This window comes from Myotis yumanensis, unplaced genomic scaffold (assembly GCF_028538775.1).
Source record: "Myotis yumanensis isolate MYYU_CA2020_CCGP unplaced genomic scaffold, mMyoYum1.0.hap1 SCAF_9, whole genome shotgun sequence".
Lineage (NCBI taxonomy): Eukaryota > Metazoa > Chordata > Mammalia > Chiroptera > Vespertilionidae > Myotis > Myotis yumanensis.
Genome location: NW_027223760.1, coordinates 43,967,503 through 43,985,959, shown reverse-complemented (window position 1 = coordinate 43,985,959; position 18,457 = coordinate 43,967,503). Strand labels below are relative to the sequence as shown.

Genomic DNA, 18,457 nt, shown 5'->3' with positions numbered 1-18,457 from the left:
TGAAACATCATATTAATAAAATTAATTTCTGTATTAACATTTTCTACATTCTCATTCTATTTTTAAACATATTCCTTATAAGTTTGATAACATTAAAACATTCATCTTTTAGGTTCAAATTATTTATGAAGACGATACTGCAGTACAGAAAAAAAATTGTCTTTTTCCTTAATGAATCTGCAAAGTACATATATTTAGAAATAAAAATAAAAACAATGACACTTCAAAAATTTTTATAAAAATAAGAAATGATATACAGAAAGAAGTACTTTCAATTCTAATCATTAAAATAAATGAGCACAGGTCATTTCATTAGCAATAGGAGATGTTTAGGGTTTCATATTTTCTGAAAGGTTATTTTTTTCCAAGATTCTACAAATGAAATATTGTCCTGGCTAGTGTGGCTCACTTGATTGGAGTATCATCCCATATACCAAAAAGTAGCAGGTTTGATTTCTGGTCAGGGCACATACCCAGGTTGTGGGTTCAATCTCTAGTCGGGGCATGTGTGGGAGGCAACTGATCAATGTTTCTCTCTCTCTCTAAAATCAATACAAAATCTTAAGAATGTATTACAAATGAAATAACAACTTGCATCAGCAGGTGGCAGGAAATCACACAATATAGAACTAACAATTTTGCTCTCTCCTTTCACATGAAAATGAAACCACTGAGCTACTTCAAAACAACACTTGTGATGGCAATTACTACATAAGTCTTGCATCAGGCAAGTCAATGATATTGTGTAGCTCCGAGATGGAGTTAATTCACCTGAGGTGTGAGGGGAGATCAAACAATATTCAGAAAAGCCTTCCTTTAGGACTATCATTTTGTAACTCCAAATGTTATGCTGAAATCAGCCTGTGCAAGTGTAAGTATACAATATACCTAATGACCTGCACATCACATCAAAGAAGCCCAGAGGTATTGAGCATCTATGAGCTGGTACAGAGTGAGATATTCATTTAATCAGGGCAAACCATTACTACAGTGGCCTTGACTCACGAGTGTCCCGACTAACGTGTTTTTTGAGATACCAGCTGTCTCTTGGCCGATTTTTTGCATCGAGTTGATAGAGTAATTTGAGTTAATGAGCTCCTTAATGAGCTCAGTCTCAGAACGAATTGAACTCGTAAGTCAAGGCCCCACTGTATTATGCTGTGCTATCCTTGCTTTCTATGCTAAACGTACTATGCTGTATGTGATATGTTCATAATGCCTTCCTCAAATGGCTTTCTGTATTTTAATGCTTGCAGCATACAAACTAACGACTCTCTCTTTTCAATCAAAGAAACTCTTTCAGGGTTCTGACCTCACCACAAGCAACAGCCACATTCGATTTTAAAGGTATTCCATTTGATTCCATTGGTTTAAGATCATGCCAGGTGATAATAATAACAGCAAACAATTACATATTGCCTAGCCAGTGGTCGGCAAACTCATTAGTCAACAGAGCCAAATATCAACAGTACTTCTTCAAAAGAGACTCGCCCAGGCCGAAAACCAACTTCTGCGCATGGGCCACGAAGTTTCAATCGCAATGTATGCGTGCCCGCACGTGGTATTTTGTGGAAGAGCCACACTCAAGGGGCCAAAGAGCTGCATGTGGCTCGAGAGCCGCAGTTTGCCAACCACGGGTAGTCTATTGAAAGCTTTGGAGTAATTTTAAAGTTTGAAGTATTCTAATTCCCAAGTCTTTCAGTGCACTAAGTTTGGTCTATGAGGGGGAAAATGCTATAAAGTAAGGTAATGCCCAGAGTGCCTAGGAAAAGTCACAGGACTCACAAATGGAAAAACTCTAGGGCTGGGAGCTGAAATATCATCAGAATCAGCACAACTCTGAGCTTTAAGTTGAAATATTAAAGAGAACTTAAGGTTCACCTTGTTTATGTTTTAATTTATTAAAAATGAATAAAATTCTTGAATACTAAGGACAGTTTTCACATCATAAGATTGAAGTACTTAAGTAAATTGAACATATTAAATATGTAAATGTTTGGAATATTTGAAGCCATTTTCTTAGCTAAATGCTTAAGGGGATCTGATTTTCAAAAACTATATGGCATAACTTTTAAAAATTTATAAATTGAACCCAAAAAACCTGTAAGGCGAACTTTGACGCATAAGGAAGGAATTAGGCTTTTAAAAGCTATAACTTAAAGTTGAATTTCAATTTTAACAAACATCTCTAAGCAGTCTTTTCTTCATGCAAAAACACACACATATTTAACAAATAGTGCCTCCTTTATACTGGCTGTGAAGATGAAAAGGTTTTGCCCTCAGCCCCAGGCATGGCCATCGCAAGCACTCAGGACCAGATCTGTGGCTGCTGCTCTTGTTGCACTATGCTCTCTAGTTGACAATCTTGCCTAGACTTCTGGGTATGGTTTAAGTCAAGAGAGAACCTGTGTCATTAAAAGAGTAAGCCAACAGAACCTCTGTGTAAGACACAATTTAGACTGATTTTACTTCACATAATGGTTTTTTTTAAAATATTTTTTTACTGATTTCAGAGAGGGAGAGATATAGAAACATCAATGATGATAGACAATCACTGATGGGCTGCCTCCTGCCCTGAGGATCGAGCCCAAAACTCAGGCATGTGAGCTGACCGGAAATTGAACAGCAACCTCCTGGTTCATAGGTCAATGTTCAACCACTGACCCACACCAGCAGGGCTCACATAATGGTTTTAAGACAGTATTCAGTACTTTTAGAACAGATGGGAGTTATCTCAAACTCTAAAAACAACAATAAATTATTATCACCTCGAATCATGCCAAGTACAATCATTGATTGAATAGTGAGCCAGACTGATTTTCACTGACAAAAAACGTTCTAGGTGTTTAATTCACTTGAACAAACTGTTTTAAAATATATGCTGACAGTAAAAATATTACTAAGAGATATTTCACTTACTTATAACCCCATGCAGTCATTCCTAATATGAGGGCCAACACTAAAATGGTGCCAGCAATTATGCCTATTATGATATTGGTACCAGCAACACCTGGAGAGAAAAAGGGAACAATGAAAATCACTCTCTGTGATTGAAAATTTTTTTAAAAAATACATATTTTTATTGATTTTTTACAGAGAGGAAACAAGAGGGACAGAGTTAGAAACATCGATTAGCTTCCTCCTACACGCCCCTTACTGGGGATCGAGCCTGCAACCAAAGTACATGCCCTTGACCAGAATCAAACCCGGGACCTTTCAGTACACAGCCTGACACTCTATCCACTGAGCCAAACCGGTCAGGGCTTGATATAAAATTCTTTCAGGAATTTATTCTCCAGATTTGTAATCTTCATACCAACAACATTATTTTAAGAAATGTTTAAAGTAGGTATTTTTTAAAGGGAAGAAAAATCAACCATAACTTAACAATATGCATCAATATTGTGTATGTTCCAATTCTTGCCCTGATTATTTCTAAGTAACAGTGTGACTTTTAACAAGTAACTTAAATCTATGGACCTGAATAGCGTCATCTCTGCATTAACTGCTAGAACAAGCTCCAGACTACCACTGCTAAGACTACAGATACCAAACTCCTTTTTTTTTTGTTTGTTTTTCAGTCCCTGGGCCAGTACTCTATCCACTGAGTCAAACTGTCTAGGGCCGTGGTCAGCAAACTGCAGCTCGCGAGCCACATGCGGCTCTTTGGCCCCTTCAGTGTGGCTCTTCCACAAAATACCACGTAGCCATGCACGTACAGTGCGATTGAAACTTCATGGCCCATGCACAGAAGTCGGTTTTCGTAAAGGAGATATACGAAACAAGTATACAAGACGAGTGTGGATGGGAGAGTTGGAAGGGGTCGACCTCAGGGAACGTACCTCAATCAGATTGAGGACGTTTTTAGCAAAGGCCAGCTTAGGAGTACCCTAATTAAGTTAATAACAATGTACCTACCTATATAGTTTAAGTTTAAAAAATTTGGCTCTCAAAAGAAATTTCAATTGTTGTACTGTTGATATTTGGCTCTGTTGACTACTGAGTTTGTCGACCACTGATCTAGACGAGTCTCAACTGGGCTGACTGGGCACTTCAAGTCTCTGCCACGTATCTGTTCCATGCCAGTAGGCTCCCTCAGGAATGTCCTCATGGAGGTGACAGAAACACAAGAAAGAGCAAGGCCCCTCGAGTTGTAGACTTGGAAGCACCATACTTGCACTTCTGCTTCATTCTATTACCCAAAGCCAGGCACACGGTCAAGTCCAGAGACAGAGGCAGAGGACACTTCAAAGTTAAATGCCCAAGGGGGTGGATGCAGAGAGGGTAAAAGATCATTCAACCCATCAGCAAGACCTATCAATTCTACCTTAGAAATACTTCCCACACCTGTCCCATACTCCTTCTATCTTATTGCTACCAGTTCAGTTCACCATGATCTCTCTTACCTATCACCACCCGACTGCTCTGTCCAAATCTTTCTTGTCCATTCCTTCTCAGACCATTCTCAGTGCAGCAACGAGAATAAACTTAAAAAGAAAACCTGCTCTGACCACTCATTTAATTAAGTCTGCCAAATGGTTTCCTATTGTTCTCAGGATAAAGGTGAAAATCCTGACTAAGGCCTGAATTGTTTTCAATTTTCAATTGAGGGGTTATTTTAAAGCAAATAGGTGAACCTGGTGAAAGGGAGAAAGAGTGAAGAGGGAGTGTGGGAAAGAGAGGCTTTGTAATGACTTCCATGTGAGGACAACCTGGGATCCCATTGTCCAACCTCATCTCCTTCCATCCTTTATTTCAGTTTATGGTTGGAACACATCATAATTCCCTAACTTGTACACTATTTCAAGCCTCTGGGGGTCTTACTTGGAATGGTATGGGTCCAAGTAGAGTTCTTTATCTCTCCTTTTGGTACAGATTGAAAACCCCTGTGCCTTTCTCCTTTCCTTTTTCTAGGGAAAAAGAAGAGAGGAGAGGAGCGCAGATTTGTTTGGCTGAGTGGATAGAGAGGATTGGAGGGTCACATGTTCGATTCCAGCCAAGGACAAAAGAGAGAGGAAGAGAGGGAGAGGAGGAGCTTTTTTGGAGAGGAGGAAGAGAGCGAGAGGAGGAGCTTTTTTGGAGAGGAGGAAAGGACCCCCACCCTGAAGGGGCTGTGGCCAGCCTGCAAAAGGCCCTCAGCTCCTCACCCAGGTTGGCCAGGCACTCCAGCGGGACCCCCACCCTGATCCGGGACACCCTTCAGGGCAAACCAGCTGGCCCCCACCCATGCACCAGGCCTCTATCCTATATAATAAAAGGGTAATATGCAAATTGATCCTAACAGCAGAACAACTGGGAATGACTGGTCACTATGACACACACTGACCACCAGGGCGCAGACGCTCAATGCAGAAGCTGCCCCCTGGTGCTCAGTGCACTCCCTCAGGGGGAGCTCTGCTCAGCCACAAGCCAGGCTGACGGCTGCCAACACAGCAGTGGTGGCAGGAGCCTCTCCCATCTCCTCAGCAGCGCTAAGGATGTCCAACTGCAGCTTGGGTCTGCTCCCTGCTGGCAAGTGGACATCCCCCGAGGGCTCTCGGGCTGCCAGAGGGATGTCTGACTGCCAGCTTAGGCCCAATCTCTGGGGAGTGGGCCTAAGCCAGCAGGTGGACATCCCCCGAGGGGTCCCAGACTGTGAGAGGGCACAGGCCAGGCTGAGGGACCCCCCCAAGTGCACAAATTTTTGTGCACCGGGCCTCTAGTCTATAATAAAAAAAATATTAAAGTCAACCAAAATTTGGACATCTGTAATACCTTTAACAATAAAGATAAATTTTTTAAAGTCAACAAAAATTTTAAAAATCAATTCTATTTCTTTTCTTATTGATTCAGTCCCAAAATATAAAATTCTTCCTTTAAATTCAGACAGTTAAGTATGACTACTTTCTTTTTTTCTTTTCTTTCTTTCTTTCTTTTTAAATATGGAACGCTTCACGAATTTGCATGTCATCCTTGCGCAGGGGCCATGCTAATCTTCTCTGTATCATTTCAATTTTAGTATATGTGCTGCCAAAGTGAGCACATGGCTACTTTCTTAATAAAAAAACATGCTAAGGTTTGTTGTCATCCCCAAACAAGCACTGTACAAAACTTGAAAAAGAAATCTCAGTCTGATGTCAGAGAAAAAAACGCTAAATTCAATACGACATATTATTACAAGTTAATGGAAATGATCAGTTTCACAATGTGGGCCTAGCTAGCTACATATTATAATTCATTATTGTCTGGATTTAATTGATATTTGAGTTATAACAATAATCCAAATGAAACTATCTGGCGGGCAGTGTTCTCCTTCCTTGTATAGAAAGGCTACATAATGGTACCAAGTTCAGGACCTACCGTTGCCAGACAGAGTTATACCAGTCTTTTCCTCATCGTTGAGAGGGAAGTAAGTGCTGCAGTCAGCACCGGTCCAGTGCCTGTTACACACACACTTCAGCTCATTACTGCAAACCTGAAACCCAAAATCAATCCAGAGGGAGAGTCAGCTCTCAGGTGCAGAGGCATGAAAAATAAGCATTAATTTCTAATTACTATACGCCCAGAATTTTATGGGACTGAAAAATGATCAGTACTTTCTTCCTAATGCCAATTACTTATTTCTTACCCATGTACCTAAAAAATATTTTCAAGAGATCAACGGTTGACCCACAGGGAATAATAAATGTTAACAGAGAAATAAATGTATATCTATAAAAAAATCAATGAAGTTCTTGTTTTGAATTTCATTAACTTAAATTTTATAAAAGGGAGATTTTTAAAACTAAGCAGAAATAAGATCATTGTCTAATTATCCAATACAAAGGTTTCTTTCTTCCAAAGAATCTTTATAATGAAACTATTCCTCTTTTAGGAAGCAGATAAGATCAAGAGAAACCTGACAAAGAAGAGGGGAAGCCTGATGCTTTGCAGTGGTCTGAGAAGAAAGCTGTACAAAGCCATAACCTTGGCACCTCAACACAAGCTACAGAGATGAGCTACCTCATGCTCATGGAGAAGAAGAGCTCCCTCAAACAAAGCACAGGGGGGAAATTCACATAAAAATGGCACCACATTTTTAAAAATTATCAGATAATATTCTGTCTGCATTTATATATCCAGGAGACCAAACCTATACCTAGACCTTACAATTCAAAGCAATTTTAAATGGAGTGGGAAGTAGGGGAGAATTCAGCTGGGTTTGAGATCAGAATTCTTCAGTAGGTTTTCACTGGGTAGTTGTCTTTTGTCTGATCTAATTTTCCAGAGGATGACATTCATCCACATCTAAATGTAACTGTAAAATATGATTAACAGCCCTGGCCAGTTTTGTTCAGTGGTTAGAGCAGGGGTGGGCAAACTTTTTGACTCGAGGGCCACAATGGGTTCTTAAACTGGACCGGAGGGCCGGAACAAAAGCATGGATGGAGTGTTTGTGTGAACTAATATAAATTCAAAGTAAACATCATTATATAAAAGGGTACGGTCTTTTTTTTTTTTTTTTTTTTTAGTTTTATTCATTTCAAACGGGCCGGATCCGGCCCGCGGGCCGTAGTTTGCCCACGGCTGGGTTAGAGTGTCAGCCTGCAGACCAAAGGGTTGTGGGTCCAATCCCCAGCCCTGGTCCAGGCTTGTGAGGGAGGCAACCAATTGATGTGTCTCTCTCATGTTGATGTTTCTCTCTCTCTCCCTCCCCCCTTTCTTTCTCCCTTCCACTCTGTCTGAAAATCAATGGAAAAAATATCCTCAGGTGAATATAAAAAAATATGATTAGCAAATTACAGATCTCAAATAAATTTCTACAGATTAACAAATACGCAAGAAGAAAAAGGTTTAGGTGTAGAGTCAGAAAGCCTGAATTTGATTCCCCATTTCATCACTGTCTTTTTTTTTTCTGGTTTAAAATAAGTTTTTTACTGCCCAGATTATTTTTCCTTGTGTCTTATTTCCTGCTACCCGCCCCCCCCCCCCCGCCATTTTCTTTTTTTAATAACTATAAATTCAAGCTTAGGAAAGCTTGCCTTTGTCTTGTAAAACAAAACAAAACAAAACAAAGCTTTTATGTCATTGGCTAACCCAGTGGTCAGCAAACTGCGGCTCATGAGCCACATGTAGCTCTTTGGCCCCTTGAGTGTGGCTCTTCCACAAAATACCGACTTCTGTGCATGGGCCACGAAGTTTCAATCGCACTGTACATGCGCGCCCGCACATGGTATTTTGTGGAAGAGCCACACTCAAGGGGCCAAAGAGCTGCATGTGGCTTGTGAGCTGACCACGGGTCTAGGTGAATAAGGTATGGTGATTCATTAGCATGAATGACCAAGAATAATGTCTTTATTCTTTTCGACTATCCACCCAAAATGTATTCCCCCCTAGCACAATCTTATTAAGGAAAGAAGACTTAGCAGAGCCCTTTAAAAAAACAGAACTACTTAATCTAAGCCTTCTCTAGTCTCCTGTGCAATAAGAATTCCTATCCATTGGAAAAGAGTAAGGGCTCCCTAAGGAAATTCTTGGCATATCCCTGGGGACATGCATGGGATGACCAGGACTGCAGGCTCACAACTCCAGGACAGAGCTCCTTTCCCTCAACTGGCTAATACACCAGTTCAAGCAGTGAGTCTGGAATGAGGGTAAGAAGGGAATCACAGCATATGCCGAAAGAAAAAGAACCAGAAAAGGTTTCATGAGTGTAGGAATTCCTGACTGAAAATGACAAAATGTAATCACTAATAGAGCATGTTTCTTTCACCTATAAACATTTCTGTAGATGAACAGATATACGACTGAAAGAACAGAATTTAGTCTTTTAAACAAGGCCACCCTTTCTACAAGTCTGTGAGAAACGTTTTCCTAAATTCTGTTTTTATGTTTAGGCATTCTCTTCAGCTGAGGCACACTGGAGTGGCTATGGTTACTTATGGTCTGTCTTAATCAGCCAGTGCCTGGGCCACACCAGTTGTTAAATATTGTGGCCACTGCCCTGCGTTTTACTCCTTTTTAATCCCACTATAGTTTGTTGGAATTTGTCTCTTAGATCACTTGCAGAAAACTGGTATTATAGTAAATGAGATCCCACTAATATAATGAGAAAGGAAAAGGCAAGCATTTGGTTAGGAAGTTATACTGTTTCTTATTCCCAGGCTTTTGCAGATGACACGACAGAAATATTCAAATGACTATGACAAAATAACTGTTTACATACCTGCTTAGAAATATGGACAAGCATGGTTTGCATTATTACAGAAATAAGCAGTTTAGGGTCGTATCTATTTCTGATACAAAAGAAATGAGTAATTCCCCATGGTGAGGTACTGAATACTCACTCCATTTCCTGAACAAACAATGCCTTCTTTATTGCTTAAGCAAGTACTAAAGTTGAAGGAGGCCACAGGGAGACACCTGTGTTCTAAGCACATCATTCGGGGACCACAAGGTGTCCCATCTTCCACATAGCCAAGATCTACATCTTCTTCAAGCTTAACATGCCCACCACTGAAAATAAATGGAGAGAAGAAAATGGGATTCCATTCACTCACATTCATTTTGAGAATATGCATAAACTCTAAAAAGTAGGCAATATCATGTCCTCTATTTTCTATTTATTATCTAATAAAAATGGTAACATAAGAGTTTTTCTGATAAATGGAGAAAGCAATTTAATCTTTTGATCTAACTCTATTCAGGGATACTAACATATTTTAGGATTTCAATATAATTATTACAACAATGCTTGAATTTAAATAGCTTTATCATTTGGCCTGGGATATCATGTACAAGTCAAATAAGCCATTATTACTAGTATTTGATTTGATAATTACGTAGTTTTAAGATTTCAAACATGTTTTGAACAAAATAAGAATTGATTTTAGTTTACATTTCCCAAAACGATTGCTATATTTACAAATTACATTTGAGAATGGCTTAACTATTGTACCTTCACTATTCAATATAGCAAGCCTGCATATAATGTAGGAATTAAAAAAATAATAGATATTGAAAATGTATGTTCATAATCAATTTATTCATATGGTACCATGTCAATACCTCCATTATTTTTATTTGTTTTTATGAAAACTATAGATGCATAGAGTTTAAAGAGTCAAATAGATAACTTAGTTCTTTAAATGTCAAAATCTCCATGCAAGATGCATCTAAACATCACTTCATCTTCCTGTGGACTCTCTCCTGGAGTTCCCATCTGGACTTCCTCTGCGTCCATCTGATCGGGCTGTCCTCTGCACCTGGTGCACAGCTGCGCATCTTGGATTTTCCGTCACCATTCACTGGAGGATATCCCTCAAGGTGGGGATCTTGATTCCTAAATTCCCTGCCTTTCTCTTTCTTAGCTAACTCCTTCATTTTGGTGCAGCACAATTTCCAGGAGCTTCCTGAGAAAAGGTTTAAGGGAGTAAATTTGGGGGGAACTTGCATATCTAATAGAGTCATTTTCTATCCTCACCCTTGATTGATATTTTGTCTGGGTACAAAACTCTAGTTTGGAAGACATTTTCTCCATTGTCTTCTGGCTCCCAGGGCTCCTGATTATAGATCCTGATCTTTTTTTTCCCCCTCCTCTCTGGAAACATTGAAAAAATATTTTTTTGTCCTAAGGTCTGAAATTTCATGATGATATGTTTAAATGTACCTCTAATTTCACTCATTGTACCTGGCACTTGGTGAGCCCATCAATAAAGAAATTCAAGTTCATCAGTTCTAGACAATACTCTTGAGTTACTCATTGACAATTTTCTCCCTGCTGTTTTCTCTATTATTTCTTTATTATTTCTATTCTAATTTGATGAGCTCTTCTCTCTGTTAATTTCTTTCCCTCTTTTGCCCTATTTTCTGGAAAATAATTTCAACTACTGAGTTTAATCTCAGCCATCATATTTTTAATTTCCAATAGTATGTTTTCCTTCTCTGAACGGTCTTCATTTTGAAAAACAACACTCTATTCTTGTTTCATGATAGGGGTACCTTATCACTCCTAAAAATTGATAGGTGTTTATTTTTCTAGTTGGTTGTTTTTATCTCTTTCTTTTTTTTTCATGTTAGAGACTTTCTTCACGTAGCTGATAATCTGCTCATATTTGAGGTGTGGGAATAGACAGATGTTTGGAAACTTGAGGGCTTTCTGACTGAACATCAGTGAAACTGGACCACTTCATACAACCTTGATATCAATATTGCCTGTTGTTCTTCAATCTGGACACCTTCTATTTTACTATCTCAGGATATAAAGCTCATATCTTCCCTGAGGGGATGAGCAATACCCACTGTAGCTGAGTCAGGGAAGTAATCTTTTAGTGCTTCTTTAATAAATTGTATTTTAGCCCTTCCCTGTTCCTTAATCCTTTATTCCCTCTTCCATAGTAAATGGCGTTGCCCATTTTTTTACAGTATATATTGGCTTAGTTCTCCAATTAGCTTTCTTAATTTTTATACTCATTTGTCACGCATCCATTTGCTTTCCACATTCCAAGATGCTATCATCACCTCTCCCTTTCTCTGCCGCCCTGTGAATATATGAATTTTTTAAAAAATCATTGAGTGTCATTTTAGTGGAATCTCAGAAGAGAGCTAAAGAACATACATATGATTTTACCCCAAAATTCACATTCTTTTTCCTTCATAAGAATAAAATGCAAATTAAACCCTAATTCTTACCTTGTTTTTTGTCTATTTTCTGTCTGGTTTTACTCAGTCATCTCTATGGGTGAGATTCTTTTTTGGCTTAACATGCATATGAACTGAAAACAGAATTAATCCTGAACTGCATTCTCAGGAGATGACTAATGTTCTCATGGAATGATCAGCGATATCTACCTGCAGTTTAATGTTCTTCCCTGCTGCACAACTAAAGTAGATGTGATTTCACCATCGAGTTCTCCAAGCCGTGGGATATTGCCAATATTGGTACACAAAAGGTAGCCACAAAGCACATCCCTGTGTTAAAAGAATACCAAGTATTTACTTTACAACCATGTGCAGTGAGAACAATAATCTTATCTCATTTTGGCATTTGTTTTTCATCAACTATACTATTTGTTTATGTTACAAGAAAAACAAAATAAGCCCAAATTAGTTTATTCCAGACTTAAAACATGTCCCCTCTGATTTAGAAAAATCTGAAACTCATATTGGTGCACCAAAATCTCAACTACTCTCTAGCTTTTTCTTTAATGCCCACTAGTTCAAATATTAATAGAAAGGAAATCACCCATCAAAAAGACTTCTTTTATATATGACTCTCTCTCCCTATAACATGTCACTGGATGTGCTAAAACACGTTTTTTAATATTTAATAGGTGAATGAATGACCTTTGGATGATTATTCTTTTGGAATACAGCTCTTTCCTCAACTTGTTGCCCCATAATTAAAAAAGAAATTACATACATGTGCATGCACACACAAACACACACACACACATTCACACATACACTTTATAGATTCTGGACAACATAGGCTCAATATATTTCTCTACTTTTCCAATATCACTTACAATTCTAATTTAACTTGTAAAATATTTTCACTGGTGTTAAATACTATCTTCCATGATCTCTGTATCTAACACATTTTCATTATTAATGTAGATAATGATAAACCATATTCTAATCAGTATCTTTTGAAGACTGATTAGTAGGCCTTTAAGAGCACATATGAAAATATTAGGCTTTATCAGGCAAAGAAAAGGGGAAAATTAGGATTTGTATCTATCACCAACACAGGAAAAAATGTATTTATTCATTTCTAAAAAATAATATTTAAACATTATATCATCATTTTTAAAATGCCTGTCATAAATAAAAATGCTTCTTAACATAGAAAAATACAGTCAACATTTTTTAGTGTCCTTTCTGTGTCCTTTCAGCTTACAAAGTACTTTAGGATATATAAAGAAAATTAGACATGATTTTTATCCTCAAGGAAATTAGACGCTGGATGAAAAAAGAAATCACATACACAAACAACTATAGAGCACAGAGTTGGGGACAAGGGCTGTAAGAACAGTACAAAGGGCTGTGGGAATTCTGAGGAGAAAGGGGAAATTATTTATTTCTAGATGAAATCCAGAAATAATTTATAGAGAAAGTTTTGTCCCAGCAGATCTCTGAAGATTGGATAAGTTTTTGCCTCGTCATGAAGTGGGTATAAAGAGTGCTTTCAGAGGAATGCATAGCACAAGCACAGGCACAGAGTTAGCACAAAACAGTGCACATATTAGGGATGAAAGGCATGCCAGACTGTGGAAGAGTGGAGAAGAAAACACACAAAAATGGAGGTTTGGGGGCAAATTGTGGAGGAGGTACAATGCCAAGCTAAGTTTCCATTGTGTTCGTTAAACAAAATAGTATGACATTCTACATAGTTAAAATAGAGTTCTGAAATCAGACTGCCCGAATTCCAATTCTGCTGCTATTATATCTTCATTATATGGTCTTGGTCAAATTAGTAAACTATGCCTCAGTTTCCTCTTCCATAAAATCAGAACTGACATAAAGACCAAATGACATAGCTCATGTAAAGAATAATATAATGTGTAGTACACAGTGCGCATTCAATCCATGTTGGATATTATTCTTACGAGTAATTAGCTATGTGGAACCAGTTAAATTTGAACAAAGAGTTGACATGGTCAAAAAGAGTCAGTAGAGTATCCTGAGGGCAGCCTGTTAGAGACTGCAGGCATAAAAAAAACCTGTTTAGAGGCCTTTGTAATAGCTGAAGAGTTAGTGTAGGTCTTAGTGGGATCCTTAATGCTACAGGAATAGAAATGAAAGGATGAGTTAAAGACAAATGGTGGGGGAGTAAAAGGGAGGAATGGACATAACTTGCATTTGGACAACGTGCCAGAGGGAAGGTGGAGTCCAGGATCATTCTAGGCTTCTAATCAGAAGGACAGTGAGATATTAAGACCTTTGGAAAATCAGAACCAGTTAAGTGAGTATGTATTCTGGTGGCTTTATTTTATTTTATTTTTTGCTTTTGAGATGCTGGCAGATATCTTCTAGGTGACAAAGTCCTGAGGCAGCTACAGGCATGACCTAGGCCTTAGGAGAGAGGTGAGCATACATGTTGAGATGTGGGAGGCTTCTGCAAAGATGAGGCTGGAACAGTGGGAAGAGATGGAAGGCAGCACACTGCTTCATGGGATGCAGAAAAGAGAAAAGTCCTGCTGGCTTAGAAAATAATGTTTGTCATTAACTAAGGGATAAACTTGGGGCTGACTTGTCCACCTCACCGTTTGTTGCACTGTATCCATGTGTCTTTGTCTCTCCCACAGTTGCCCTTCTCGGTCCCTTCAATGTTCAGTTTCTCATAGCAGTATTTGTCTGATGCCATCACCTCTGAAGCAGAACAGAATTTTCTATCAGTGATAGATACAACAACTTTCTTTTTCTATGTTATGCTGTCAGCTACTGGTTATTCTCAAGAGGAGGAAACAAAACTCTCTTTGTTCAGAGTTCAAACCTGTATGATTAAATTTTCCCCCATCCCAATGTTTCTCTAATTACTCCAAAGAGAGCACACACTTCCTCTCCCAAAGGGATTGTAGCCAGTTTGTGACAACTAAGGGTTGTCATTATCTTTCATGATAATTGTCTTTTGAAAGACGCTAAAACAGCGGTTCTCAACCTGTGGGTCGCGACCCCTTTGGTGGTCGAACGACCCTTTCACAGGGGTCGCCTAAGACCATCCTGCATATCAGATATTTACATTACGATTCATAAGAGTAGCAACATTACAGTTATGAAGTAGCAACAAAAATAATTTTATGGTTGGGTCACAACATGAGGAACTGTACTTAAAGGGCCAGAAGGTTGTGAACCACTACTCTAAAACAAAAAACTACTTTCAAAGGGGCAGATAATAGTTCTGGAAAAAATACATTTAAATATATTTTAAATATAAATATATAATTTCAATAATATGTTCTAGATATAATTGATATATAATTCCCTATGAAAATTGGACAAACTTTAAAGGGAATAACATTAAAATTTCTCTCTGATATAGCAGAGCCACTCCAGCAGGTCTCCAGTAAGTAGAAAAGCCAGCTAGAGGTCAAGAAAGATAGTTGAGGGAGAAAAAACAAGTCTAGCGAAAATGCTACAGTTCCAAGGCTACAACTCCCTAGCCAGGGTCCATGTCCATCCCATATGGTTGTACAGGTTTTGCTTAAGGACACTCAGCTGTGGAGAGCATATGTGGAGCTAAAATCCACGTTTGTTCCGTTCTCCAAGCTGCACACCTGGCAAGGACTTCACCTGCCTGGCAGTGAAGACACCATCTGTCTCATCCAGAGGCACTGCCAACTACCCAAGATGTGTAGGGCTGTGTCTTCTCAGAAGTGCCCTTCTCTAATTTCCACAAAAGTGCCCCTGCTAAGACGTGTGGTGGTTTGAACAATCCCTCACTCTTAAAGTGGTTGAAAATTTACTTCCTGCTCACATGACCCTTGGCCTGATAGCACACTTTGAAATGATTGGGCCACACTGTTTACTTACTTTGCCCCCAGATGTATTTGCATTGTCTATCCCTGGTTTTGCATCTTCCTCCAAAGCAAATCCCCTAAAATGGAAAAGCATACCTATGAGCCATGCAATGTCTGCTGATGTCAGGTAACTGAAAAGGTAAGTATAACCAGGAGAACTAGTCAAAGGGTATTATAAAGGCTTTTTATCTTCAGAATTTATTATGAAACATTTAAATTAATGTTCCTATTGTGATAACATTTTAGTATTTCCTTCATGCTGGTACACACACACACACACACAAAAATTAGGTAAAAATGAACTAACCTACCTGAACACCATCACATGAATATCCATCCATTTTATGAATATTTGGGGCACACTGGGAAAAGAGAACAGAACTATGAACCAAATGTGCAACAAAATATCGGGATGAGCTAATCCCTTTAATGCTTTCACTTTTAAAATAAAGTAGGAAAATATGTTCAGTGTCTTAAAATATCTGAAAATAAAGACAAAGAAGAGGAAGCAAAAGGAAATACAACAACTGGTTCACTTTCCCCTAAAAGTACTAATCTATCGGCGGCAAACACAATGGATGGCATGGCAGCAAACAGAAAGAAATGACAGCAAGGACTCAGCTGATGCTAAAATTTAAGAGCATCTTGCTCTATACAGATACACTATTCCTCAAAGCAAGAAAAACAAGAGCATAAAACAAAAGCAAGGAGGATGCCAGCATGGATGGAGCAATAACTCTATGTCTTCATTTTTGTGAGAAGCAACACAGCCCTTACACTCAAAATGACTCTCAGGCAGACCTCCACTTTGTACATGTTAGAAAAATACATGCTTTATGGCACACCCCCTTTATACCTTGTAGTAAGTACAGGAGATTTCAAAGCATTCTTATGGAGTTTTTAAATTTATGATACATTTTTTCTATCATTATAGTAATTATATACTCATTTGAGAAAAGTTTACATAATGTAAAAATGCAAAATTAAAATAAAAGACAAAAGTTACTCAAATCCCCACCCCTCAAAGGCAGCTATGTTTTACATTTTGTTACATTTTTTCCTCTACCTTTTTCTATAAGCTTTGATATTTTTTAAACATAGGTATAGTCAAACTATAGATAATATTTTATATTCTGCTTCTTTCCTTTACTTATGAATTTCCTCATTATAATAAACTTTTTGCAGGTATCATTTTTAATAACTACAATACATTGCATTGAGCTAACATCATATAAACAATGTACTAATAGGCTCGATAGGCTCTATGATTTAAAGAGAAATTATGTAAAATGAAACCAATTTTACCACAGGCTAACTGAAATAAATAAGAGTTTACGTTCCTATAGCATCTCATCAATGTTATATAATAAAATGGCTTTGAACAAAACACTGCTATTCCAGGACCTGCTATGTCTCCAATTTATGCTGTTACAACTAATGCGGCAAGAACATCTTTGCACATCCACCATTTCATTGTACCCTCATCACCACTGTTAGCTTAGAAACGCAATGCTAATTAAATAAGAAAGGAAAATACTTTTACATGAAAAATCTTTAGTCTTTTAGGATGACCACCTTTAAAATAAAGCATTTTTAATGGTTAAGGTAGATATACCACATAAAAACAAAGAAGAGGAAGAACCATGAACAAGGGTCATGTGAGCGGGAAGTAAATTTTCAACCACTGAATCCCTCTTTTCTAGAGGAAAAAATACACAGGCAGTCCTAGCTTCACATGGCTCCAATGTGCATGAATTTCAGGTATCACAGGATTGTTGAAGAAGACTAGTACCCCAACAACGCAGTTCCAATATCAGTTACCATAATATATTAACTGTGAGTAATTGCATGAAGCACAAGCTTTTACTACTAGCTCTTCAGTTGAGTGAGCACTAGGTAAACAACAGGTGAGTGACCTAACTTGTCACTCTTTCAAAGCCTCTCAGTGACTGGTCACTTGCCATCTGTATATTTAGTGCATGCACAGACAACCAGGTGTGTAGTTGTGTTGCTGCTCTGTCTTTGGGAGATAGCATGTGACATTTTACAAAATTGGATAATCAAAAGAGGAAACTAACCAACAAAGACAAAAGTGCAGAAAAAAAAAAGAAAAAGAAAAGTGAAGACATGAAGTGAGATTCTAATCAAATGTAAATGTTGTTATAGAAAAAAATCACTGACTATGGTAATTTTGATAGTGCTATTTGGCAAAAAACTTCACATCGACATCTCTTGGAGACAGTTCACGACATTGAAAGTTCAAAGGATGAAATGTTGAAAGCTGATTTAAACTTTAAAAGGAGTATGGAAAAGATGTTCCTAAGGTTTACAAGAAGGTGGCATTACTCCTGGTAAGTTTTTTACAAAGAAATAAAATACTGCCTGGCCAGTGTTGCCCAGTGGTTGAGCATTGACCTATGAAACAGGAGGTCACGGTTCAATTCCCAGTCAGGGCACATGCCTGATTGCGGGCTCAATCCCCAATAGGGGGTGTGCAGGAGGCAGCCAATCGATGTTCCTCATTCATCATTGATGTTTCTAATTATCTCACTCTCTCTCCCTTCCTCTCTGAAATCAATAAAAACACATTTAAAAAAAAAAAAAAGAAACAAGATACTTTAATTCTTAATGTTTCTGTTTTAATTTAGTGTGCTAAATAAATGAGTTACTTTTCATTTCCATCTTCATTTAAAATCAACAGTGAGAGAGTTTTGAAGAGTCTGACAACTTTTTAAAAGATCACAGAACAGCCCTAACCGGCTTGGCTCAGTGGATAGAGCATCAGCCTGGGGACTCAAGGGTCCCAGGTTCGATTCCGGTCAAGGGCATGTACCTTGGTTGCAGGCACACACCCAGTAGGGAGTGTGCAGGAGGCAGCTGATCGATGTTTCTAACTCTCTATCCCTCTCCCTTCCTCTCTATAAAAAATCAATAAAATATATTTTTTAAAAAAAGATCACAGGAGACAGGCGGAGACC

The 18,457-nt window shown here is 38.3% G+C and overlaps 1 protein-coding gene and 1 non-coding gene across 20 annotated transcripts in view; both read right to left on the bottom strand.

Moving 5' to 3' along the window:
• Positions 1 to 18,457, bottom strand: part of ADAM22 (ADAM metallopeptidase domain 22) — a 177,997-nt gene that overhangs the window by 25,886 nt on the left and 133,654 nt on the right. For all 19 annotated transcript variants that reach the window (XM_070424186.1, XM_070424187.1, XM_070424189.1 and 16 more), the window contains exons 19-25: positions 15,791 to 15,841; positions 15,493 to 15,556; positions 14,226 to 14,331; positions 11,809 to 11,928; positions 9,306 to 9,474; positions 6,340 to 6,454; positions 2,920 to 3,010 (exon numbers count right to left, since the gene is read on the bottom strand). In XM_070424186.1, coding sequence (XP_070280287.1) covers positions 2,920 to 3,010; positions 6,340 to 6,454; positions 9,306 to 9,474; positions 11,809 to 11,928; positions 14,226 to 14,331; positions 15,493 to 15,556; positions 15,791 to 15,841 — 716 coding nt within the window. The remainder of the gene's footprint in view (positions 1 to 2,919; positions 3,011 to 6,339; positions 6,455 to 9,305; positions 9,475 to 11,808; positions 11,929 to 14,225; positions 14,332 to 15,492; positions 15,557 to 15,790; positions 15,842 to 18,457) is intronic.
• On the bottom strand, positions 5,916 to 6,022 carry LOC139017164 (U6 spliceosomal RNA). Its single transcript, XR_011472816.1, has one exon. It is a non-coding gene; the product is annotated as a U6 spliceosomal RNA (small nuclear RNA).